Genomic DNA, 25,140 nt, shown 5'->3' with positions numbered 1-25,140 from the left:
CAAATGGTAGAGACAGGATAAAGAACCAAAAAACGCTGCAGTTTCTGATCTGCTCACTACTTTAAATATTTGAGAAAATGACCTAAACTTTCTGTTTCCTAATCTCAAACTATGAAGCAGAGGTAAGAAAAAAGTATTATTTGCTTCTGTAACAGCAGCTGAGCCAGTGTCAAATTCTCTCCGAGGACCAGGATGAGCGTCCAGCACCAGGCACACTCGGTGATGAGCTGCCACAGGGAGACAGACGATCCTTCCCGGTACGGGCGTGGGGAGCAGGCCCCAGAGCCGAGCAGGAAGCTCGGAGCCCCCAGGCCCTCTCGCCGCCTCGGCCGGTCCAGGGCAGGCCGGGCAGCCCGGTCAGTCCCTCGCGGACGGACCGGCCCTCCGCCCCGGCCCGGAGCGCTGCCCTCTCCCGCGGAGGGGCCGGCAGGGACAGCCACCCTCTCCAGCGGCCGCTTCTCACCTCTTCCCCGCAGCTTCCGAGCGCGGCTGGCCCGGGGGCGGCCCCACGCCGCCCTCCCGGCGGTAGAAGCAGGCGGGCGGTAGCGCCGGGCACCGGGGCAAGCGGAACCGCCTCATCAGCCGGCGCCGTCATGTGATGGGAGGGCTCGGCCACGTCGTCGGGAGCGCCGCCGCCTCCCGTCCATCCTTCCCACCCTCCCTCCATCCTTCTTTGCCCGCAGCCGCCGCCGTTCCTGCCCGCAGGCGCTGCCGGGGCAGGGTGAGCCCGCCGGGTGGGGCGGGCACCGGCGGGAGCCGCTGAGGGAGCGGGGCCGTCGGGCTGCAAACCGTGAGTTCGGCGACGGCGGAACGGAACCGGACGGGACGGGACCGGGTTCGGAGCCTGTCCGGCCGCTGCCGGTCTGGGGCCCGCTGTGCGCCCTGTGGAGCAGCGCCTGCAGCGGCACTGAGAACCTGGGTGGGCTCCGGGCGCTCATTCTGGTTCAGAAGTGTCTTGGGACAGCTGACTGGCATCTTAAATTTATTGCAGTAGTTCAGAAGGTGTTTGGTGAAAAGTCAAGCCTGGTCATAACTTCTCATAAATGTTTCTGAGGCACAGACGCTTATTTTTGGGGCTGCACGCCGTATCCTGCTGGAAACGTGTGAACGAATAAAACTGAGCAGGAAATGCACCCACAGCATGGAAGCTCGTCCTTCAGCAATAAATAAAGGAACGGAGCTGTGTCGTTTCCATTTGCTATGAAAGTTTTCCTTATAGATAAACCCATTATGATAACTTTGGCTGTATTTTTAAAGTGCCCACTTAAAAACAGTTTGTAAAGTGGTTTTGCTTTCCTTGGGCCCAATCTCCTTGCCTGGTTATAATTGCTTAAGTATTTTTGATGGTTTCATTCTTCAGTAGTATTTTTCAACTGTTCTTCACATTTCCCCTATCTGCTCTCACAGGTCACTTCTCAAACTCAGTGTACATGCTGAAAATTAATTCTATGCATTTCTTTCATTTTACAAAGCTGAGGATAATTTAGATTTCATAATTTGAAAGATTGGAGAGTATGCTTAAATATCTACAAATTAAACTATCAAAAACATGAATATAAACCACTCTGGATGTGTGTGGGTTTGTTTTTACAGGTTATTAATGGCACGGCTGGTTTCTTCATCAGGCTTCCTGTTCCCAGTAACCTAAAGAGTAAGGATTGGAATAAGACTGCAGGACTTCTGCTGCTCTGTCACATCCACCTCCACAATGGTGGATTTTCTGGCTGAAAACAATCTCTGTGGTCAGGCAATTCTTCGGATTGTTTCCTGTGGAAATGCCATCATTGCAGAACTTCTGAGACTTTCCGAATTTATTCCTGGTGTTTTCAGGCTAAAGGACAAGGCTGATCAGCAGAAGTATGGAGAGATCATATTTGATTTTAGTTATTTTAAGGTAAATGCTTTTATTGTTCAACTTCTTAAAGCATTGCTGTCCCACATGAGGATGTTTTGGGTTGTGAAACAGCCATTCTTGACTATTGTGTTTATTACTACTACGTCTTCCAAAATGTTTGAGTCACCTGGCTGGTGAACTTTGATAGATACCAGTTATATAATACTGAGTATTGGATTCTGGGGAGGTGGTAGGAGTAGTAGTAGTAGGAGTAGTAGTAGTAGTAGTAGTAGTAGTAGTAATTCCTGCAGGACCACTAAATTATACTTCCACCAGAACATTCTGAGCCTGCACGGTTGGTTGTTTTCCTTCAGAGCAGTGCCATGGGCAGTGTGCCAGTCTTTCTTCTGTTAATCTGTAGCTTATTCTTTGCAGCCATGAAAACTGCTTTCTGCTTTCCTGTCTGACAATGCTGTGATTGTTCTTTCAGTGGACTTGTCACATGTGCTGAATAAATAAATAAATAAGTCAAGGAGAAGTGTCCATGGAAAGCCCTTATTTCTCTTTCAGAATTAAGCTTGCAGTTCTAAGTACCCTCTGTCATTTTCCAGGATGATTAAGAAGGAACTACAGAGATTATCTAATCTGTCTTTATTTGGATTGTACAGTACAAGAAATGTAATAAGAAAGCAAGGGAGGCACTTCTACAATTTAATTCAGTTTTATTGTAGTAGGTGTTGTAAATTTCAGGCAAGAACTGTGAGCCTTGGATACTGAAAATCCAGAGCACAAATGATTTCACAATTACCTTTAGATCTAAGTGTTTGGTAGAAGTCTTTTTTTAAACAAATTACTTGAAAATTTAAAAGCAGATAGCTGTAATTGGTGAGAAATACAACAATCTTTAAAGCTGTAGTATTTTTGAATGTTAAGGAAGCATAACAGTGTGCTGTTTTTCAAAGTTAAAACAAAAAAATCCATAGAAGTTACACTTAAAAAGCAGAGATTAGAGAATTTACGGTTATTTTTACTGCAAATGCACCCCTTCTGTATTCAGGATTCTTAGAATTACTTAATGAGGAGAGATTTGAGATTTTAAAAAGTTGAGGCTATTTACTTTGTCCATTTGAACTTCATAGGCAGTTTGGTGCCTATCCTTTGTTTATGTAGATGTTTTGCACAAAAAGAGAAGCAGAAGAATATTTTTTAAAACTCAAATTGTCAGCTGGGTATTTTCAATGAAATTTTAATAATACTTTAATTAAAGTTCAACATTATTTTCATATAGATGACGATGGTAAGACTGAATGGTGCTTATGAGAAATATGACAGTGGTAAAGGGTTAGAAAAGTTGAACTATTGCTTTGAGGAAGTCAGGTTCTTCATCCCAACTCTTTTTCCCCCATGATTTTTAATGTCAAAGTTTCAGGAGACAAGTGCTGAGCTAGATGTAGAGTCTGTGTAAAAAACATGTCTAATTTTTTCAGTTTGAGAAGGTACTAAGCTTTGTGAACCCTCAATGTTACAGTTTCTATCTGAGAAATCAACCAGGTGAAATGTGTAAAGGGAAAAATTCCATCAGGGAGATGTTTAGCACTACATAAAGCACCCAGTGCCTTCAGATGTATTGGAGCTTTACTGAAAGCATTGGCTATTCTTTCCCATTACTTACATTGGATAAATCATATTTAAAGTCATTGCAGATTGTAAAAATGTGTAAAACTCATCTTTATGGAATCAATATTTAACATTAAAGTAGGTTGGAAAACTGCAGATCCTTGTTTTGGTAAGGAATGTTAACTCTGGTTTGCACACGGGGGTGGTTGTACATGGTCTGTGTCCTACTGTAGAGAAGTCAAGTAGAGATCAAAATCAAGTATTGTCTCTAAAGATGAGTTTCTGTTTGTCAGGGGCCTGAAACATGTGAAGGCAAACTGGAAGCCAAGCCTGAGTTACTGGATTTAGATGAAGAATTTCGTGAAAACAACATTGAAATTTTGACAAGATTTTATTTAGCTTTTCAGAGTGTACATAAATACATTGTAGATTTAAACAGGTATGGTATCTTAAACACATAGGGATTTTTGAAGACTAGATTACTGTTTTGTCTTATTGATGAGAAGATTTTTCCTTAGAGACCCAATATACTCCTTATTGAAGCATATTCATGTGCACCAGGAAACCTGGATTGCTGGAGGGAACAGTAAGGTTTACTCCAACAGTTCCCTACCAGCTTAATATATGACTTGAAAACATTTAACCTCTCTACCTTATTTCTTCAGTTGTAAATTTGAATTAGTTTTTCTTTATCTTGGAGATTGTCCTGAAGATTTTTTTTTAATAAAAGGCAAATCTATATGATTAACCTAATTTTTGTGGTCTTGGAAAACAGAATATCAGGTAGTTTGGGTTTTTTTAAACTTTCGTTGGCATTATTTTCTTGAGCTTAATTTTTCAGTGAAGTCATATTCTCAGGTTTGCTACTCTGACATATAAAAAAACAAAATTAAAGGTTCGTGAAATGCTCAAAGAAAATGTTACTGAGCTTCTTACACATGAGAGTTTTATTATTGATGTTATATGAAAAGATTGAATGTTTGATATTAAGTAGTGTTACTGGAAAATCCTTTAAAAGGAATAAATCTTCTGTTAATTAAGGTTAACATACTGTATTTCTACCCCTACCTTCCAAATTGCAATTGAGATCAGTTTATGGTATTTATGAGGAGGTATACTTAGGTAACTTGAAAATATGGGAGTTTTACTGCATTACTGCATGGCAGCCTTCCCAGGCTGTTATCCACCCATGACAAGATTAAGAGGATAAGCTGTAAGCTGCCAGGTATCCTCCACTGTTTTTCACATACGCCATCAGGATGTGGAAGGAAGCTTTTGCCAACTGGTGGACACTAGCCAGGGGTTCCAGCCTTTCATTTTATAGGACAGCCTTTCTTCTTCTTTGTCTGAAAAACACCATGCTGCTTGTATTAGGGTAATGTTCTGATGTACCTGTTGGCTTTCAGAGAAAATGTGACTGATTTAATTCTAGTTTGAGAGCAAAATAGTCAATGACCAAAGTTTTTGTCATGATTCCTAGATACTTAGATGACCTCAATGAAGGAATTTACATTCAGCAAACATTGGAAACTGTCCTCCTTAACGAAGATGGGAAACAGCTTCTAGTAAGTATTGACTAGTTTTGTAATAGTAGAAAATTAACTCAGTAAGTGCCAAACTAGACAAAAATTTAAGTTTACAAAGTGCATGGAAGTGCTGTGACTCACTTCAAGGAGGAGAAAGCAGAAGTCCTCAGCCTGCCATTTTTCATGTTGTGTTGACTACATAGTTGACTTTGGGTTAGTTTGGCAGCACATTTTTCTTTAAATGCTGCTGCAAGATCATGTTTGTGTGATTTTCTTTCTTTGTTCTCTCTTTTTCAAACAGTGTGAAGCCCTGTATTTATATGGAGTCATGCTACTGGTCATTGACCAGAAGATTGAAGGAGAGGTCAGAGAGAGAATGTTGGTTTCCTACTACCGATACAGGTAGTGTATATAGGTGTACAGAAGCACTCAAGGTTGAGATGTGTAACATGCAGTATATTCAGTAACCTAGGTCATTGAATTAAGATAAATGGAAGTATTGACACCTTTTTCATGAACTGACTTTACACAGATAATTCAGCAGAGCTCTCTGACTATCAGTAGACTTTACTTTAGCTTTTAGCTGTGTTTTGCAAGTTCAGCTGCAAAATGAGCAATGGATTTTTCATTCTGTTGCAACAGACATTTGAAGTTCACAAATAACATATTCACGTAAATATTCACAAACTTTCAGCTAAAGCTTTTAGGCTGCAAGTGCCAGCTATGAAAGTGTCACAGGTTCCTAAACATGCAAGGAAACTTTCTGAAAAGTCTGACTATCTAGGTGACAAATGTATTGCAAGTCAGACTTGTAGTTACAGTGCTTTATTAGGTACATCAGTAACAAGTTTTACAGGGTAGGTTCTCTGCATCAGTGTGTAGCAGCTGTGGCCTTCAAGGCTGTCAGTGCAAATCCTTCCACACATTTAAAATGCTTCTTTGACTATGTTTATGCCTCCCAGTATATGAGAGATCCTTTAACTCTGGCATGCAAAAGTGAATTGACAAGGGGAATTAAGAAATGGGGATAAAGAAAATGAAAATTTAAAAAAGAAGGAAAAAAAAAAAAGGAGCAAATTCTTCTCTGAATATAAAGCTCCTTCTTTCTCTTCCTGAGTTCAATTTTCTGTTTGTGCTTTGTCCACTTATCTGAAATTTCGGTATGGACATTCATTAGTGTCCTATAACATGATATTAATGGACTAAACAATCAAAAACCTTGTTTAGACTTAAGTACTTGTTAATTTTCTTGTGAGAAGGGTGTGGTTGTAAGGGGTGGGAGAAAATGAAATTATTAGGTCATATAGCTTATATTTTTGTTCCTCCGTTTTTGTAAAACAGTGCAGCCCGATCCTCTGCTGACTCCAATTTAGATGATATTTGTAAATTGCTTCGAAGCACTGGATACTCAAGCCAGCCTGGAGCTAAAAGACCTCCAAACTACCCTGAGAGTTACTTCAGCAGGGTTCCTATAAGTGAAACATTCATTAGCATGGTTATCGGCCGCTTACGATCAGATGACATTTACAACCAGGTAAGCCATGAGATAAAATAGGGCTTTAAAGGGGAGTATCAAATTAACTCTCAGGTTAATTACTCAATGAAGTGCAGAAAAAATATAAATGACAAAGGTTGCAGGGGCTCTTGAGATCAGCTAGTCTGACCTGGCTCAAGCACAGTCAGTTGGAGCAGGTTGCACTGGGCTGCATCCAGTTGGATTTCGAATATCTCCAGAGGTACAAACCACAGAACCTCTCTGGTCAATCTGCTGCAGTACTTGGCTAGCCTTGCCCTAAAAAGCAATGTTTTTGTTTAATGTCTTGTGACTGGACATGTCTTACTTGACTCATTTACAGCATAGTAAAATCTTACTGTAGCCTGTTAAAAGTAGCACTCATCTACACAGTCAACTTTTACACTCTGGAAGTACAGCTGGTAAATACGCTGCATGTGTAAGCATATCCAACTTAGCTAAATAAACTTCTTGCCTCATAGTATCTGTACACTTTTAATGTGCCCCAGAATATTTTCGGGTGGTTTATGATGCACTGTATTATGTTCAGCTTTGTTTTGTTACTTTTTCCAGGTTTCAGCATATCCATTGCCAGAACATCGCAGCACTGCCCTGGCTACTCAGGCTGCTATGCTCTATGTGATACTGTATTTTGACCCTTCTATTCTTCACACTCAACAAGCCAAAATGAGAGAGATAGTGGATAAATACTTTCCAGATAATTGGGTAAAAGTTAATTCTGCTTTGAAACTGTTCCCTGGATTTAATGTTATAAGAACAATTGTAATTATTCTTACAGTATGTGTCATAGAAAATAATAATAACCTAAAACTAGAACAGATTCTTCTCTGTGGAAATTTTACTTCATTAGAGTGAAGTAGTCCAAGCCAAATACTCTGGATAAGCATGGAAAGCTGTCCTTTGAAAGTGTAATTTATTGTCTTAAATGCTTTAGTCAACTACACTCTAATACTATCAAAATAAGGTGAGTCCCAGGAAGGTGTGTGATGGGAGGCATTTTAGGCATCTTCCAGTCCTTCCTTCTCTTCAAAGCTAAATCAGGCTGCTAAGGCCTTGCCCAGCTAGCTTTGAAAATATCTAAGGTGAAGACTGCAGCCTCTATGGACACCTGTGGCTGTGCTTCAACACTCTCATGGTGAAGAATTTCTTCCTTCTGTACTGCTGGAGTTTCCTTTGTTATAGCTTGTGGCTGTTGCTTCTTGTCTTTTCACTATATACCTCTGAGGTGGGTCTGGCTCTGTCTTAGTCATAACTTCCCTTTAGGTAGTGGAAGACCACAGTCAGATTCCTTTGACATCTTTCTTCCAGCTTAAGCAAACCCTGCTCTTACATACTGGGTCCCCACAGGTGTGTTAGTGGCCTCCTGTTCATTTCATTCCAGTTTGTGCACGTCTGTCTCATACTGAGGAGCCCAAATCTGGACCCATTTCTCTCATTGAGACCTCATGAGGGCTGGCTAGAAGGAAAGATTCACTTCCCTCAATCTGCTGGCTGCAGTCTGGCAGTAATCAGTGTCTGATTACTCTTTGTCAAGGCTGTGTGTCTGATTCATGTTTGGTTTGTCCAGCAGGACACTTAGGTCCTTTTCTGCAGAGTTGTGACTTAGGCAGCTGGTCCCAGATTGTGTTGTTGTGATGGTTTGGGTTTGTCCCAAGTAAAAGATTTTATATTTGTCATTTCTGACCTTTGTGTAGTTTCTGCTGGTGAATTCTACCAGTGTGCCTCTACAGTGTCTTGCTGCAGAGGGCAATCTTAGTCCCCCAACAAATGATTCCACACTGATGTTGAAAACTTGTTTAAGGATTAGCTCTATGCTATTGTCCAAATAACACAGAAGCTAAAGCTGTCACTGTGTGTGCTTTTGTAGACCTTTTTAGATGTAGTGATTAAAATGGAATTACTACATTTCAGTACTGAGATTTAGGATTTCCATCAAGAATCCCTCATCTGCAAAACTGCTACTGAAATAGGCTGGCATATAAGAATAGAGTCCCTGGATCATCTGTATCAAAGGGAATCAGACTTAACAAAGAAACTGTACATTAATTTGTGTACCTCGCTTGGTTTCAAGTTGTATTCTTCTGTACCATAAGTGGAGCAGTGAAGCAGGGAGGGAAGAAACTGCAATAGCTGCCTATTTCAGAGGACATTAGAATCCCTCTGTTCCTGGAGAACTACAAGCTTATTTTTAGAAATGAGAACTTTACACTGCAAATTTTTGATTATGCCAGCGTTTTTATTAACTGGAGTTCATAGTACAAATTGATATATAGTGACTGAAAGAACTGTCATCTTTTTTTCAGAACTAAGCTTCTAATTAATTGTGTGCCTTTTATTTCAAAGTCTTCTTCTTGATTTCCAAAGATGGTACACCCAAAAGTACTGCTACCAAAAAAGTACTCAGCATATCCCTTACTGTCATATTGCTAAATGCAAACTGTATTTTTCTTAATAATAACATAAATGCAACTTCTTGTGTTCTGCTTCCAATTTTAGGTCATTAGCATTTACATGGGAATCACTGTCAATCTGGCAGAAGCATGGGAACCCTACAAAGCTGCTAAAACTGCCCTCAACTACACACTGGATCTTTCAAATGTCAAGGAACAGGTACATAAGCCAGCAATAAGTATTTTTAGCAAGATGCAAGATGTGTGGATATCTGAAGGGTATGACATCAATAATGCACAGGTCTTTTCTTCCCATATACAACATAATGTTCTATATTGTTTTGCAAATTTAGGGAATATGAGGAGAAAATTTTCCTTTATCTTTAGGGAAGAAGTTCACCAAGTAGAACTCATACATAAATCATAATAAGTATCTCCATTCTGTGATAATTTTTGTTGTTTTTCTTTCCCATTAGGCAATAAAATATTATTACCATTTTTTAGGAATAATTCCTAGAGAGTATATAAGTGGATATTTAGAAAGGCTACAAGTCTTCATTTTTGAAACATTACGCTTCCTATGTAGCCTCTTTGCTTTAAGGTTTATCTTGTAGTCTGTGTCATGCACTTGCAGTGTATAATTCTGCTTTCTAGTAATGATAATAATTTTTATAGCAGTTTTTTGATCTGTGTGCCCTCTAAGCTCTAGGGAACATGGTGTATTCACTTTGAGACTAGGATTTTATTGATGCAGGCTTTGTGTGTTTTAAGGCCAGCAGATATGCCGCAGTCACCGAGCGAGTGCACACGCAGGTGCAGCAGTTCCTCAAGGAAGGCTGCCTGAGGGAAGAGCTGGTGCTGGACAACATTCCCAAGCTGCTGAATTGTCTGCGAGACTGCAACGTGGCAATCCGCTGGCTGATGCTGCACACTGCAGACACGAGTAAGAGTTTGTGCTGCACTCACTGCTGAGCTGTTAGTCCTGCTCCACTGAGGCTTCATTTTGGGGCCTGAGGGAAGTTCAGTTCTGCTGCTGTTGAAGTCAGCAGTTTCCTCTACTGTTTGCAGGAAATTGTTGAGCTGTTATTTTGCAAATAGTCTCCTAAAGCCTTGTTTGAAATGGCACATGCATTTCCTCAGTTCTGATGAGCCAAACACGGGTACAAAAATCAGTAGAAGTCATGATCTTGTTGAATAATATTCTGCAGAAAAACATGATGCTGTAAGTTTTTAATAGCTCCAAAAAGAAAGCAGTGGCCAACTTCTTAAAATCTTAGTAATTTACAGGTTGAAGCCAAGGTTTTTGTTCTATTGAACTGAAATTCAGCTGAAACTGTTGAGTAATGTCTCTCATGTGAGTTTGGGTGTGTAAACTGACCTATTTAGACATTCCCTTGTTTGAATACTTGTGCTGTCTTTGAGGCTTCTTAATATGCAAGGCTTCTGTTGCACCCCAATACAATTTTTGTAATGGTTTTAGAAATACTGATCTCTGGGCTTCTCGATCAGATGGACTAAATTCACATTTAGTTTCAGAAGCCTGCAGAAATTTTAAGAAGGCTGAAGCACCTCAGAAACCTTAATTATATCCTATTCAAAGGAAGGGTTATTCCATGTAAATGGAAAACAAGTAGGGATTTACATACCAGAGCAAAATGTTTTTGCCTTCAAGCTATTAAAAAAAGAATGTATTTACAAAGATTGAAATGCTTGGCCAAGTTGTATGTAACAGCAGGGAAATGTTGTCTTTCTATTTTCAGCTTGTGATCCAAATAACAAACGTCTCCGCCAGATAAAGGATCAAATTTTAACTGACTCAAAGTACAATTCCAGGATCCTTTTCCAGCTTCTTCTGGATACAGCTCAATTTGAATTCATTTTAAAAGAGGTGATGTGCTGCCAACCAGAGTCTTCTAAGATATCTAAGCTGAAAAATTCACTGGATATTTTTATAAGTGGCTAAAAATCAAAAAATCTGCATAGTATTGTTATATAAAATTCCGTAAGCTTCTGTCACTGTATGTCCATCACACTGTCTGTATTTCTTAATATTTTTAATTTTGTTTTTAATATTCCGTCAAGATCTTGAAGTTATGTAGTAATCACTAAGTCAGTTCCATCTGTTTTCAGTATTTTTTATCACCAATTGTGATATGCCTCCTTGCCAGTTTTGTAAACCAAATGCTTTGGGTTTCAGTAGATGTTCAAGCAGATGCTGTCAGAAAAACAAGCAAAATGGGAGAACTATAAGAAAGAGGGGTCTGAAAGGATGACTGAGCTTGCTGATGTCTTCTCAGGAGTTAAACCTCTTACTAGAGTGGAGAAAAATGGTAATTATTAAAAATTATATTGTGGAGAAGAAAGTGATTTCAATTTATATTTCTAAAGTGATACCAAAAGAAAATACATGAGTCTAATAGTGATATTATAAGAAAAATTTTCATGTCCCTCAGCTGCTGAAGGGATCTCTTTAACTCTTGTCTTGTTTAGGTTTTCAGCACATATTCCATATGTAAGGAATATTTAGGTACCTAATATTTAGGTGGCCCTATTTTTAAAAGTATTTTTCATTCCTTTATTTAGAAATGCCAGCTAAAACTATAAAATGTCAGTTCACTTTTGAATGTATAATGGAGTTCATGTTATAATGTTCTATATACAAAGGAATAAGAAGATCATACCCATTAAAATTAGAGATGATTTAACTTCTTTCCTCATTCTTTTCCCGTTTGTAACCTGGATTTCAATTTTATCAGCATTTTTTCAAACCTTCTTTTACTTCTCCTCTACACTGAGTGGTATTCTCCACGTCTCCAGGGACTTAAAAATCAAATCTGTACTTCTTTCCAAATTCCTTGCACTTTTTTTTTTTTTTTAATCTCTTTTTTTCTTTTGGACTGGTGTAAAAATAAGATTTTTTTTAATGCCCATTTATGTTGGTAGGTGTTTTTAATGTTGCATGTGAAATTTACCTGAGCATATGCCACTTTAGAAGTGTACATGCTGAAAGACTAGAAATGTACCAGTGAAATAGAAACTTGTAAAAATAATATTCTATTATTAGCTGGTTTGTTTCTTTTGATTAGCAAGTTCCCTGCATTTTTGCTGCCTATCATACATGCTGAGATTTCCTCAAATTTTTCTTAATTCTTTCATAGAAAATCTCCAGGCTTGGTTCAGAGAAATCTCCAAGCAAATAATGTCTCTGAACTATGATGATTCTACTGCAGCAGGCAGAAAAACTGTGCAGCTAATACAGGCTTTGGAAGAGGTATGGTAAAGACATTTTGAGATAAATGACCCTGTCCTTCTGGAACAGCAGCATTTTTTTATACATCTAATGACTTCTAATAGCAGAGATAGAAAACAGATTGGCATTTTAAGAATTGTTTAAATCTATTAGATATTTGCTGTTACATGTCTACAGTAAGCAGGAGTTTTGTATAGACCTTGGTATTTTAAAAAAAAGGATATAGCGTGAAAGGTCATGTCACCTGTAGCTGAGGGTTTGTAGGTTTTTTCAAAGAAATTAATTCAGTATTTAACATTATTTGGCAATATTACTCATCTTCTAGAAATTCTGAAAATAAAATCATTTGAAACTAGAAAGGGTGATTTGAAAGGCAGAATAAAACTGTATTTTTTCTCTGTGTGCTCCTTCTATTTCCAGGATATAAAAGAGTACTCAGAATGATGTCTGACAGTACACCTCCTTGAATAACTATGTGAAATTTATTGTTAATACACCCTGCAACAGGACAGGATTTAAGTGTCTTACTGCCGCTAACATCCAGAAGTAATATCAGTTTACTGATTCTGTATTGCTGTCCTTCAAGATGAAAACAGCAAAAAAGAGTCTTTTTATGGTTTTTGTTTGTTTTTTAAATATAGGTCCAAGAGTTTCACCAGCTGGAAAGTAACCTGCAAGTTTGCCAGTTTCTGGCTGACACCCGCAAATTTCTCCATCAGATGATCCGAACTATCAACATTAAAGAAGAGGTCTTGATCACCATGCAGATAATTGGTGATCTTTCTTATGCTTGGCAATTAATTGACAGGTGTGTTAGCACCTTTTTCTTCCAGTCAGTAACCATTTGTAAAACTTGTGGGAAATAACATAAATGCATAAATGTTACTGACTACAAACATTCCAATTTAAAAACAGTGTTGAAGCATTGTTCTGTGAGTTGTTAAGTATAGTGAATTTTAATCAGCTTCAAGAGGAATTAACATCCGGCCTTCTCAGGTTGTTAACTGCAGTTTAAGTGATAGTGTAACTTTTTGCTGTCTCTCCTGTTTCAACTGTAACAGCTTTGTTGACCTCCTGTGTCCAGCCCTTAGTCTTATTAAGTGTTCTCCTAAAAACTGGAGTTCATTTTTCAACCACAAAAACAACCAAGGAGAGACTAATGCTCAAGAACTCTGTTTCCATGGTGTGATTTTGCTGAGCAGTACTTCATTGCCTTGGCTGTTAACATTCTCTGATGTCTCATCTTTTTCCCCACCTACCCTTTCTCATATAGGGTTTTTCTAACCAGTATCTCTTCAGACCTAAATCCTCCTGGTAGTGAAGTTTTTTAGTGATCTCCTGTGCCATTTTCATATTACACTGTTGCTGCTGACATACAATTAAACAGTTGAAAATAAGAGTTTCAGGGGACGAAGCTGATATTTTTGTTTGTTTCCTACCCCAGCTTCACATCTATTATGCAGGACAGCATAAGAGTCAGTCCATCTATGGTAACTAAACTCAGAGCCACTTTCCTAAAGGTAAGCAACCTTTGAGCAACAGTGAATGTACTTGAACACTGCAGGTCAGTCCAAGCAGTTGGTTTAAAAAGCCTTAAGGCTCTGAAATGAGAAAAATTAAGACATCCTTTTACCAGCATCTTCTATGTCCAGTCTTTTTAGGCAGTATTAAATTAACTCAAGGTTAGTTTTAAGGAAAATGCAACAATTACATTGCTGCTGTTAGGCAAATAAGTCTCGTAGTCCAGCCTCTACTCGTTACAGCTATTTTCTGGAGGCATTGGTGCAGAGATGAGATCCTCTGCATATGGATCAGAACAGGCTGAAGGAATACATTCTCTTTGTCCTTTGTTAATGAAGCTCTGGCTTCAGATGAAAAAATCTTCTGTAGAAATAAGAACGGGAATTAGCGTGATTGAGAATATAAAATTACAACTGAAATGACCCATGCAGCTGTTAGGATTTTAACAATCTTAGGGAAGATAGCCGTATGGACTGTTGGATTTCTTTGACTTTTAACAATTTTTTTTTCTCTTGGAAAGCCTGGTATAACAATGCTATTTAGGAAGAATCTAGTACTTTGGGTTGTATTATAAGAGCCTGAGCAAGAGAATTCAAGCATGTAATTTTCATCAGAAAAAAAAAGTGAAGTTAAAATGTTAGCTTTATTTCTAGCTTGCTTCTGCTCTTGATTTGCCACTTCTCCGTATCAATCAAGCAAACAGTCCCGACCTTCTCAGTGTGTCCCAGTATTACTCTGGCGAGTTGGTTTCCTATGTGAGAAAGGTGGGTGCTTATAAGGCATAACCTCTAATTACTTTTTCTTAATTGAGGATTATTTTCTTAATGAGAATATATTGACTGTGGGTGTTTCTTCTCTCATTTACAAAGGTTCTACAGATAATTCCAGAAAGCATGTTTACATCTCTTCTCAAAATCATAAAGCTTCAGACTCACGATATTATTGAAGTGCCCACTCGCCTCGATAAGGACAAGCTACGAGATTACGCTCAGCTTGGACCACGATATGAGGTGCAGTTAAAACAGGGAATTCTGAAAAAGCAAACCTTACAGGTGGCCAACTTTAACCTAAGTTTAAATCTATACAGTTCCATAGAGTTACAGTTTAACAGTGAAGTTAGATTTGTTCACTTGAAACTGTCTGGTGGTGTTGTGAACATACCTTAGTTTACACAAGGATGGATGAGTAACTTTTGCGCTTCTCTTTGTAGAACTTTAAACTTTTGATCTTGTAGAGAAGGGGAGAAAAACTAAATAAATCTATAAATGAGCATAAAGGTATTTTTATTTATTGAAGAGGATGGAACCCTGAAAACCTGAGTCTGAAATGAAGCCCTCCACATTTGGCATTCTTGTTCCAAGAGGAAAAAGTCAAAGACTAAATAAGCCAGCAGGGTTAAGCTTTTTGCTGCTCTCAAATGAGGAGAGGATAGAGGCACGTTGACTTGATCAGATAAAGCTGCTGTTGCTCATTTTGTCTCTGTTTTTTCTTCTGCATTGTAACCAGTCTGGAAGAGTGAGCAAACATTAAAATTGCATGGTTTCCTTTTCAGTAGAGGAGGATGAGACACAAAAACCTGAGTAAATCAATAAGTCTTTCCCCCAAAGAATCTAATAATGAGTTAAGATGCCAGCTTTTCCCTGGAGATTTTGCCAAAGTGCTTACTTGTTAGGTGTTTTCTGCAAACAGGCTGTGATCTCTGATTAAGCTGACGTTCAGTCCTGAGCATTTGGTTTAGATTGCCCCATGAGACTTTTTAAAGTCAGTCTAGCTTGTGTGTGGATAAGAGTAGAGGAGGACTCAGTGTTCAGTAATGTTTTATTTTGAGGAGGTGAAGGGAAAACAGCTTATACTAAAGCTTTTCACTTCCAATTTCTATTGAACTGTAGATCTGAAGTGTGTCTTCTCTATTCTGTATTGTAAGCACCTGAAAGGCAAAAGACTGGCTTGTCTGAACTCTGAGCATAAGGATAATAATAACTGTAAATGTAAAACTTCAAGGGAATGTGCTACCATATTAGATCAGTGGAAATACTGAGGTGGACTGATGGTGGCAGCAGGCTTTATAGAATATAGTTATAGAAAAATTACTGTGAGCTGTGTCCCCAGCCTGCTCAAAGATACCAGCTGAGAGTTTTTTCCATAATATTTGTGCACACAAAATATGGTTGGTTTTCCATAATCCCTCTGAAGCATCTGAGACTTACCTGTTCTTTCCTACTGCTAACACATCTCTATTTATCTAACTGGAAGAAAGGTAATTATATAAGTCTAGAACAAGAAGCAAAGCTGAAAATATATCAGTGCAAATTATTTGAATCTAAAACAGCTCTGGGAAACATGGATTTTTTTAGAGTAATTATTTACATCTGCTGAATTACTTTAATTAATTTTTTTTCTGTTGCAGGTTGCCAAGCTAACCCATGCAATTTCAATCTTCACTGAAGGTATCCTCATGATGAAAACTACTTTAGTTGGTATCATTAAGGTAATGATCCATTATTTCAATAGCAAAAGGTTGTTTGGTGGCAATTAGCACTTTCGCACAGATTTCAGCACAATACCACAGGAAAAATAAAAAGAAAAGAAAATACAAGTTTGCATATAAATTTCCAAACAGCGATGCCTAAACTGGGACCCAGATAGGAACTTTATTTTTTTCAGGTTCCTAGGAATCCACAGTCCCCATTGTAAATAGATTCATCCACCATAGTTGGTGATCTTTTGAGGTTTTCCCTGCTGGAAAGCTTTTCTGAAGAGCTGTTTCTTCCATTGGTATAAACTGTTCTGCAGTTTTACATTAAGGCGACATTGATGTCTCTTTGAGAACTAGAAGCAAGTATTCTTGAAGAAACATACACTTCTTAATGGTTATTTACCTTAGGGCTTCTTAGAATTGTACAGCATTCTCAGTGGATCATGAACAAAGGTTGAATATGGGAACTAAAACCTTTGCCATTCAGCTTAAGCAGAACATTTATTCTCTAGTAGAAGTATGTAAATTTTTATTCTTTGGACAAGGTCTGGTGGTTAAGTGCATCTGTTAACAGTCTTTCCTATTTATCAAAAGTTTTTCATATCTTTCTTGGTGCAAAATAAATCCTTTATATTTTTATACCATTCTGACTTTAAAGGAAAATTGTTTCTTCTACTTAGGTGGACCCAAAACAGTTACTAGAGGATGGAATAAGGAAGGAGTTGGTAAAACGAGTGGCCCTGGCTCTCCACAGGGGCCTCATCTTTAATCCTAGAGCCAAGGTTGGTTTTAATTCTTTATATATCTTGGGTGTGTAGGGACCTCTTTTATTATACTGTCTTCTAAAAAATAATTTATGCTTTTATATGCAGATTTCCTTTTTGTAAAAAAGTTTTAGACTACTGAAGGTTATCTGGAATGTATTATTTGATGTTCAAATGAGTTTATGAACTGCCAAGAGTACATAGAATTAAAAAATGTATTTTTATTCTATTCCAAAGTGTCCTGTCAGTTCTGAATTCACAGTACTGCCTTTGTCTGTGATGATTAACAGGTCACATAAGAAAAGTAGACATACATAGGCAATGATAAAATAAAGAGTGACACTTGTTTTGTTCCTGTCCAGATTGTTGAATCTCCCAGATCAGTCAATAGTACCACTGAAGGCAAAAATAAGATGAAAAGTGGGAGGAAAAAATATTCAGTAAGAATTAATTCAGATATCAAACTTGGATAAGATATAGTTCTCAGTGCTTTTCAGATCTGGCTAGACCATAGTGAAATGCTCTAGAGGTTGTTTTATAAGGGGATTTAGGAGCCTTTTACATTTTGTTTGAATTCTACCTGTTCACAGTTTAAGTTTTATCTTTTTGTTGTTGTTTATCTCCAGCCAAGCGAACTCATGCCCAAACTGAAAGAAATGGCAGCTACAATGGATGGGTTCCATCGATCATTTGAATATATCCAGGATTATGTCAACATATATGGTTTAAAAATTTGGCAAGAGGAAGTGTCTCGTATTATTAACTACAACGTGGAACAGGAGTGCAATAACTTCTTAAGAACAAAGGTGCTTCTCAAACCCAAAAAACAACAACAAAGTTGATAAATGTCTTTATAGTTGGCTGTTAGAGCCTGTGACTGATGGAGCATGTGTACCCATTGTTCATACCATTGTGACTCCAACTGAATGTGCTAACTACTGTGTAAAACACCTACCCCCAACTTACTCTGAAATGTTTCAGCATCCCCCCTGCATTATTTGTACATAAGAGGAAAATACCCAAACTAGAATATTTTATATCTTTTTGTATTAAGAGTAATTATTCTCTTTGCTTTATTCTGTTTTTATAGTGTTCTGCTACACATAATTTACAATATTGTGTTAGTGTGCCTCTTTTTAAATCAAACAAAATGAAGATTTCTAAGCAAATAAAAAAGTTGCAATGTCAGCACTGCAAATTACTATAAAACTTATTTTTTCAGATTCAAGACTGGCAAAGTATATACCAGTCTACTCATATTCCTATACCAAAATTCACACCTGTGGATGAATCTGTAACATTTATTGGTCGTCTTTGCAGAGAAATCCTGAGGATCACAGACCCCAAGTAAGTACTATGTGTCACAAGCACCATGCATTGGAGAGCTTAAATTCCATCATACACGAACCAAAATGCAAGAGATAGTTTTTCCATAGCTGTCATATCTTTAACTAAAACCAGATCTACCCAGCCCATCCTGCACATTTTACATATTAGTCTAGAACAGTGGTGATTTTAGACTAAGAAGGAAAACAGTGTGTTAAACAAATGGAGGAGAGAGAATTCAGGGAAGGGTAATAGAACCCTGGTGGAGAGAGGAATAGCTAAACATCACCTGAGATACATGGGGAATCTTTCTCATCTGTCTAAGAAAGGTAACTCATTACTGTAAGTATCATAGGGACTGTTTGCAGCTTTTTCTGAAGTTGTTTGCTGATTTTTTTTCCTCAGAATCACGTGTTACATTGACCAGATGAATACCTGGTATGATATCAAAACCCATCAGGAAGTAACCAATAGTCGTCTCTTCTCCGAGATCCAGGATACTTTGGGTACCTTTGGTCTCAATGGCTTAGACAGGCTGCTGTGTTTCATGATTGTAAAGGAGCTGCAGGTAATTTTTGAACTTCAGTTTCTCAAGGCCACTTGAGAAATTTATTGTTTAACAGTGCTTTATTGTTTAATAATGAAATAAAAAGAAAAATCTGTTTATTACTGAAATGGTGCAATTAAACCAAAAGCATTTGAAAAATGGTTGTTCAAACCCAAAAGGGAGAATTTCAGTTACAGATAAAATTATTGAAGTTGGTGCTCTTAAGTAAATGGTGCTATGTAATTCCAGATTGTGTGGAGATGCTTTCTGCAGGTGTACACTGTTTGTGTACTTAAAAGTTGATCTCAGATCAACTTCATTTTTCTGTCTAGATATCAACAAAAATTGTTTGGGTCTACCATGATACATAAGGTATCAGTTCTATGTAATGACTATTTACCTAATACCTCTTACATGAAACCAAGTTTTCTTGTTTTCTGAGAACAACCTAGTTCTGGCCTGGGTAGAGATTTTAAGGGAAATAAGCATCAATGAACACACTTCTTCCTGAAAAATTGAATTAATACTTGTCCATAGTGGATATTAGATACTGACAAAGGCGATCTTCTAATTGTCCTAACATTGATTAACATAACTCCAAAAAGCAAAAATTGTAACTACAGAATTCCTCAACTCTTCATCTATGGAAATAGTATTTCCTGCTGTTAAAAAATGTGGCTTTAGTGCCATCAAGATTAATTGTAGAGTGCATGTGTGATATTTTTACTTACTTATTTCTTTCTTTTATTTAGAATTTCCTCAATATGTTTCAGAAAAATATATTGCGTGACAGGTCAGTACAAGATACCTTAAAAGCACTTATGAGTGCTGTCAGTCCCCTCAAAGGAATCATAGGTAAGTGCTTACTGGTTAAGATGGAAGAAAGTAATTGTCTTTGTATACTTGCATTTATTTCTCTTCTTACTTGTTTTTTTTTTTAATGCCCCACCCTTCTTCTTTTCTCAGCAAATTCAAACAAGGTTTACTCTGCAGCGATTGCAAAAACACAGAAGATCTGGACAGCTTATTTAGACTCCATAATGAAGGTAGATTTATGTGACTTATTGCTCAGAATTCACTTGAGGCTCTTTGGTTATATTGGCCCCTCAGTTCAGGGGGGATGTGGAGGTGCTGGAGCATGTCCAGAGAAGGGCAACAGAGCTGGTGAAGGGTCTAGAGGGTTCCTGTGAGGAAGCAGCTAAGGGAGCTGGGGGTGTTTAGCCAGGAGAAGAGAAGGCTCAGTGGGAACCTTACCAGTGTACAACTCTGAAAGGAGGCTGTATTCAGGCCAGGGTTGACCTCTTCTCCCAGGCAGCCAGTGACAGGACAAGAGGACATGGTCTCAGACTGCATCAGGGGAGGTTCAGGTTGGACATCAGGAGGAATTTCTTCATAGAAAAGATTGTTAAGCTCTGAAACAGGCTGCCCAGGGAAGTGTGGAGTCACTGTCAGGTATTTAAGGACAGGCTGGATGTGGTACTCAGTTCCAAGGTTTAGTTGAAAAGGTGGTGTTTGGTCATAGGTTGGACTCAGTGATCTCAGGGGTCTCTTCAAATCTTAATGGTTCTGTGATTCTGTGATATTTTAATCTGCTTGTTTTACAATGTTGTATTTTATTGACTTGGAATTGTGTAGCATCATGAGTGAAGCAGGCCTGGGTTTGCAAGAGCTCCTGAGTTTCATTTGTATTGGCATCTCACACTCCACAAAGTGCTTTGCATTGAGATTCATAAGAAATAGTTCACCAAAACCAGTCTGGCACTAGAGATCTGATCTAGGTAGACTAAGTTAATGTTCAGTATCAGGAACACTTGAGACTCCTCCCAGTGCCTTGTGACCATGATATGCTCAATGATGGTTTGGAGCAGTAGCATTTCCCAGACTTGCCTTGAAACAGGGCATTGTACTGTGCTGAAGATTTAAACAAGCTGTCCAATTAACTTGGCTCTGTATGTCATCTCTGTAATGATATATTTGGACCAGTGTTTTTCAGAGTGCTGTGAATATTTGTTTGTGTTACTGGATTGAAGAGAAAAGGCCAGGGAAGGAGAAGGTTGATTGCAATGTGCCTCTCTGATGTTTTTTTCTCCTGCCATACTGACTTTAAGATTTACAGAGAGGTGGGAAACAGAGTGCAGGCATTTTCACTGACCAATGAAAAGCAAGTAACTGGGGTTTTATACCTATTACCTTTTCTGTGCTCTTTTCCCATGGCCAGCAACCAGGAACAGTGTGTAAACTTCAAGCACTGTGACTATACATCTTCTCTGAGTGCATTTGGGGTCAGTCTTTGACTTTGCTCTTCCTTCATTGCATTCAGTATAACTCCACCCCTTTTGTGTTTGTGTCAACAGGTTGGTCAGATGCAGATTTTAAGACGACAGATTACCAATGAATTAAATTATTCCTGCAGGTTTGACTCAAAGCATTTGGCTGCTGCTTTGGAAAATCTCAACAAGTAAGAAGCAAAATGTGCTGAGGAGCTGTGTGTATCACTGTGATGTAATTGTTATCAGCTCAGCAATCCTTTAAATTACAATAAAATGTGGAATCTGATTTGTATGCAGGTTTTTGTTGATCAGTATTTGAATTTTAACCTAGCAAAAACTTTAAAAATAAATACTTGGCAAGTAATTAGTTTGAACATGCAGTTTCTAATAGAATTAGGTTATGCCTGATTCTGAAGTCATATGTAGATGAGAAAAAGGAACAGAATATGTGTGGTGCTCATTTTGAATCAAATATGATGTTTGTAAAAACATACTCCAGAAAAAGTGTTTTACTCTTGATTGTGGCCATGTAGAAGTTTTGTATCTTTGAAATTTTTATATTAATATTTGTGGCATCTTGTAAGGTTTAGTTGGGAATAATTTTAAAAATTATTTAGTATGATCTGTTTTCCTTTTAGAGCAATACTGGCTGACATTGAAGCACATTATCAGAACCCATCACTGCCTTATCCTAAAGAGGACAACACCCTTTTGTATGAAATCACAGCTTATCTAGAAGCTGCTGGCATTCACAATCCATTAAATAAGGTCAGGCCTACATTCTGGTGCTTGGTGCAGTTTGCTTTTTTCTATTTATTTATTAACTGAGAAAAATAATATGTAAAAGATCTGTGCTACTTTTTTTTTTTTTTCCCTAGATTTACATAACAACAAAACGTCTGCCATATTTTCCCACTGTCAACTTCCTATTCCTCATCTCCCAGTTCCCCAAACTTCAGTACAACAGAAATTTAGGTAATGTGTAAGTTTCTGCTTATCTAAATCTAATTAAAACCTATGTGAAATTATCTGTAGAGAAGATAGTAAAATTACCTGCATAGAAAATACACAGTTCCTGACTTTAGTCCATCACATTCAGTTTTGTTGTACTATTTAATGCAAATACAATAGGGTAGGAAACAGAATCCAGACTCCTGGGTTTCACATTCTATCCTATGCCTCAGTTAATATCATTAAGCCATTTGCCATGGAAGACATGCAATTATTACATTAGTTTTGAATTTTTTTGTGTGGGCAAGCAGAAGGAGAGACAGAGAAAAAAAACATGAAGAGTATATTACATAAGTTAGCCTGTGCTGTAAGAGTATGTTCTGTTTTACAAACATGTGCTGTTTTGGGTGTTTTCTGTGCAGGAATGGTGTGCAAGCGGCCAGCTGATCAAATTGACTGGCTTCCTTTGGTTCTGGGGCTCCTTACCCTGTTGAAACAGTTTCACTCAAGATATACAGAACAATTTTTGGCTCTGATTGGTCAGTTTATTCGTTCAACCATGGAGCAGTGCACAAGGTATCCATGTTTTACTTTCTACCCAAGTTTCACCCCTGTGAAGGGGACTTGAGCAGTGAAAAAGCACTGCTTTTTCAGTATTTTTTTCTAGCAGAGTATAGTTGACATTTGCAGTCTCCCGGTACTTCAAGGGACCTTATAAAAAAGTTGGAGAGAGTCTTTTTACATGGGCAGACAGGGACAGGAAATGGGAGAATGATTTTAAACTAAAAGAGGCAGGACATTGAGATTAATGCTAGGAGGAAATTCCTTCTCGTGAGGATGATAAGACACTGGAACAGGTTTTACAGAGAAATTGTGGATGCTCCATGCCTGGAAGTGTTCAAGGTCAGGTCGGATGGGGCCCTGAGAAAACTGGTCCAGTGGAAATTGTCCCTGCCCGTGGCAGGGCTGTTGTAATTACATGATCTTTAAGGTTCCTTCCAGCCCAAACCATTCCATAATTGCATTACAAAGTAACAACAATATATTTTACTAAATAAAAGATTAAAACACTATTTCTATTTGTAGTGGAATCACATGGCACCTAGTGGAAATGGTGTTATTTGGGGGCTGGCATTTTCAGGTAATTTAATCCAAGGTTGATCAGTAAGATTGTGATCTCCATGGTGGTTTAATTTTAGCCAGAAGATTCCAGAAATGCCTGCTGATGTAGTGGGTGCCCTCATGTTCCTGGAAGATTACATTCGGTACACCAAGTTACCAAGAAAGGTAAGAAAGAGTTCCATGTCTCTAAATATGGCCCTGAACACCCCAAACATTTTCCCTGGAAAAAAGAACAGGGAATGTGTGCTCCCACTCCTCTTTAGCCAGTGAAGGGATATGGCCAGCAAGCCACTGGCCACACCTTCCATTCCTACAAATGAGCCAACATAACCAATAACAGGTCAGGGTCCTGCTTATGCAGAAGCAGCCCTGATTTGTAGAGATCAGTCCCATTACCACAAGAATAAATAGATGAATGCTAATAATTAAAGGATTTCACCTTTCTGCCAATTTCAAACAAGTGTGTTAAATTTTATCTTCAGTGTATAATGCTGGGGGCTGTTGGGAAGGAAAGCAATAAAATAGAAGTTCCAAGATGTTTCCAGTTAACAGCAGTATTCTAAACACAGGGCAAAAAGCTAATGAGCAAGTCTAAATTTTGGTGAAACACTGTGTCCAGTCTTTCCTTCACTTCCTGCCAAATCCTGATTTCCCAGGTGGCTTCCTTGTCTCACATGCAAGGGAAGTGCTAAAAGTCTACTTGTAAAGAAACTTTATTTCAGGTTTAAATGCAACTTAGCTACATCTGAAGATGATATATTATTTATACATAATATTTAAAATAAGTCTTGTTTGCTGTATGCAGGCTGTACCTCCATGGTTCTTGAATAAGCATTCAATAGTCATTTCCCAGCTAATATTTGCAATGAAGAGAGTGAGATTCTTCTAGTCTCCTCTTCCCAGCCCACAGTTAGGTGTGGTAGAAGGTACCTGTATCAGTCCTGTAGCTGTAGCTGATGCTGTGTGGAGGCACAGCAGAGAGGACAGCAGCATTCCTCCAGTCCTCCAGTACCTGTGCTCCTGGCATATCTCCTCCCAGCCCTGGCTGTGCTGCTCCTTCCTTGCTTTGTGCACATCCAGGAGCACATCCTGTGTGTGTGCTTGAGTCACAGATCAGATACACTTGTTAATGGATGAATGGACAGCAAATGGGTAATGCAAATGCCTAATTGTGCCTTCCTGCGTCCCTCAGGTTGTTGAAGCACATGTGCCAAGCTTCATTTTTGATGAATTCAGAACTGTTCTATGAATATGGAGAAAGACCAAGGCTTTTCTCCAAACCTGGAATGAGGAGTTGGGGCCTGGGGATGAGGGAAGTACAGCTGTTCAGAAATGTGTCTTTTCTGTGCTTCAAGGCACTGCCTACAGCTGTCTCTGTAAAATGTAACCATCAGCAGCAGTCTATATAACCCTTGTTTAAATCTTGGCATGATATGCAGCGTGTATCTCCTCTAAACAGTGTACATTTTGTACTGCACATAATAAATGCTGCATGTGATTGTTTATGTATAAATCATTTAGGTTTTTTGTTCTGAAGAACTGCCTGTGGAAGTTTGACTTTTGTATCAGAAATGAACAATGAAGTTGGAAATAAAGGTGTTGGATAGTTTGCCAGAACTGATGATTCCAAAGACAGTTTTCTTTTTAAAAGAACCATGAGTGAGAATGTACATACTGTGTAAAGAGGTTTGTTGTCTGCCTGTGTGCTACACACAGTTAATGTAATTCTACAGAGGGCATAAAATAATTAAATATTTACAGCTGAAAAGTCCTGTTAGGCTAATTAAAGGCACAAATATTAGTGTAACTGTAACATGACTAATGTTGGGAACAAGGTGTTTAGTCACAAAATTTTCATTCATGGTACTTGCAATGTCCCAACCTCAAGGGGAAGGGAGCACCCAAGAGTCAAAGATTCTTGTGGTCAAAAGGAATAACAGAACTTCTCAAAGTTTTGTTAGTAAATTACACACTTGGCATGGAAATTGATATGTTAGTCCCTGACCTCCTAC

General features: G+C 38.4%; 2 protein-coding genes across 5 annotated transcripts in view; one reads left to right on the top strand and one right to left on the bottom strand.

The window, feature by feature from the left end:
- The window catches only part of NSMCE2 (NSE2 (MMS21) homolog, SMC5-SMC6 complex SUMO ligase), a 127,173-nt gene extending 126,491 nt beyond the window's left edge, over positions 1 to 682 (bottom strand). The window contains exon 1 of the mRNA XM_015617820.3: positions 464 to 682. Within this exon, the coding sequence (XP_015473306.1) occupies positions 464 to 667 (204 nt within the window). The 5' untranslated portion in view covers positions 668 to 682. The remainder of the gene's footprint in view (positions 1 to 463) is intronic.
- WASHC5 (WASH complex subunit 5) lies at positions 645 to 24,745 on the top strand. 4 transcript variants are annotated; one of them, XM_015617814.3, is made up of 29 exons: positions 645 to 790; positions 1,594 to 1,894; positions 3,745 to 3,890; positions 4,932 to 5,016; positions 5,279 to 5,379; positions 6,319 to 6,511; positions 7,064 to 7,216; positions 9,008 to 9,121; positions 9,673 to 9,844; positions 10,662 to 10,789; positions 11,102 to 11,231; positions 12,060 to 12,172; positions 12,793 to 12,959; positions 13,596 to 13,671; positions 14,326 to 14,436; positions 14,542 to 14,682; positions 16,080 to 16,160; positions 16,829 to 16,930; positions 17,539 to 17,718; positions 18,135 to 18,259; positions 18,644 to 18,806; positions 19,538 to 19,640; positions 19,752 to 19,831; positions 21,140 to 21,243; positions 21,694 to 21,823; positions 21,934 to 22,030; positions 22,429 to 22,582; positions 23,206 to 23,293; positions 24,321 to 24,745. In XM_015617814.3, the coding sequence occupies exons 2-29, from the start codon at positions 1,709 to 1,711 to the stop codon at positions 24,375 to 24,377; spliced, it is 3,480 nt and encodes a 1,159-aa protein (XP_015473300.1). In that variant the 5' UTR covers positions 645 to 790; positions 1,594 to 1,708; the 3' UTR covers positions 24,378 to 24,745. The 4 variants fall into 4 exon arrangements, with proteins under 4 accessions (XP_015473300.1, XP_015473302.1, XP_015473303.1 ...); XM_015617816.3 differs by having other exon boundaries at positions 661 to 721; XM_015617817.2 differs by lacking the exon at positions 645 to 790 and adding an exon at positions 821 to 919.
- Positions 24,746 to 25,140: the final 395 nt, after the last annotated feature.

The sequence above is a fragment of the Parus major genome, chromosome 2 (assembly GCF_001522545.3).
Source record: "Parus major isolate Abel chromosome 2, Parus_major1.1, whole genome shotgun sequence".
Lineage (NCBI taxonomy): Eukaryota > Metazoa > Chordata > Aves > Passeriformes > Paridae > Parus > Parus major.
Note: the sequence above shows the minus strand (reverse complement) of the source record. Positions and strands in the feature narration are given on the sequence as shown.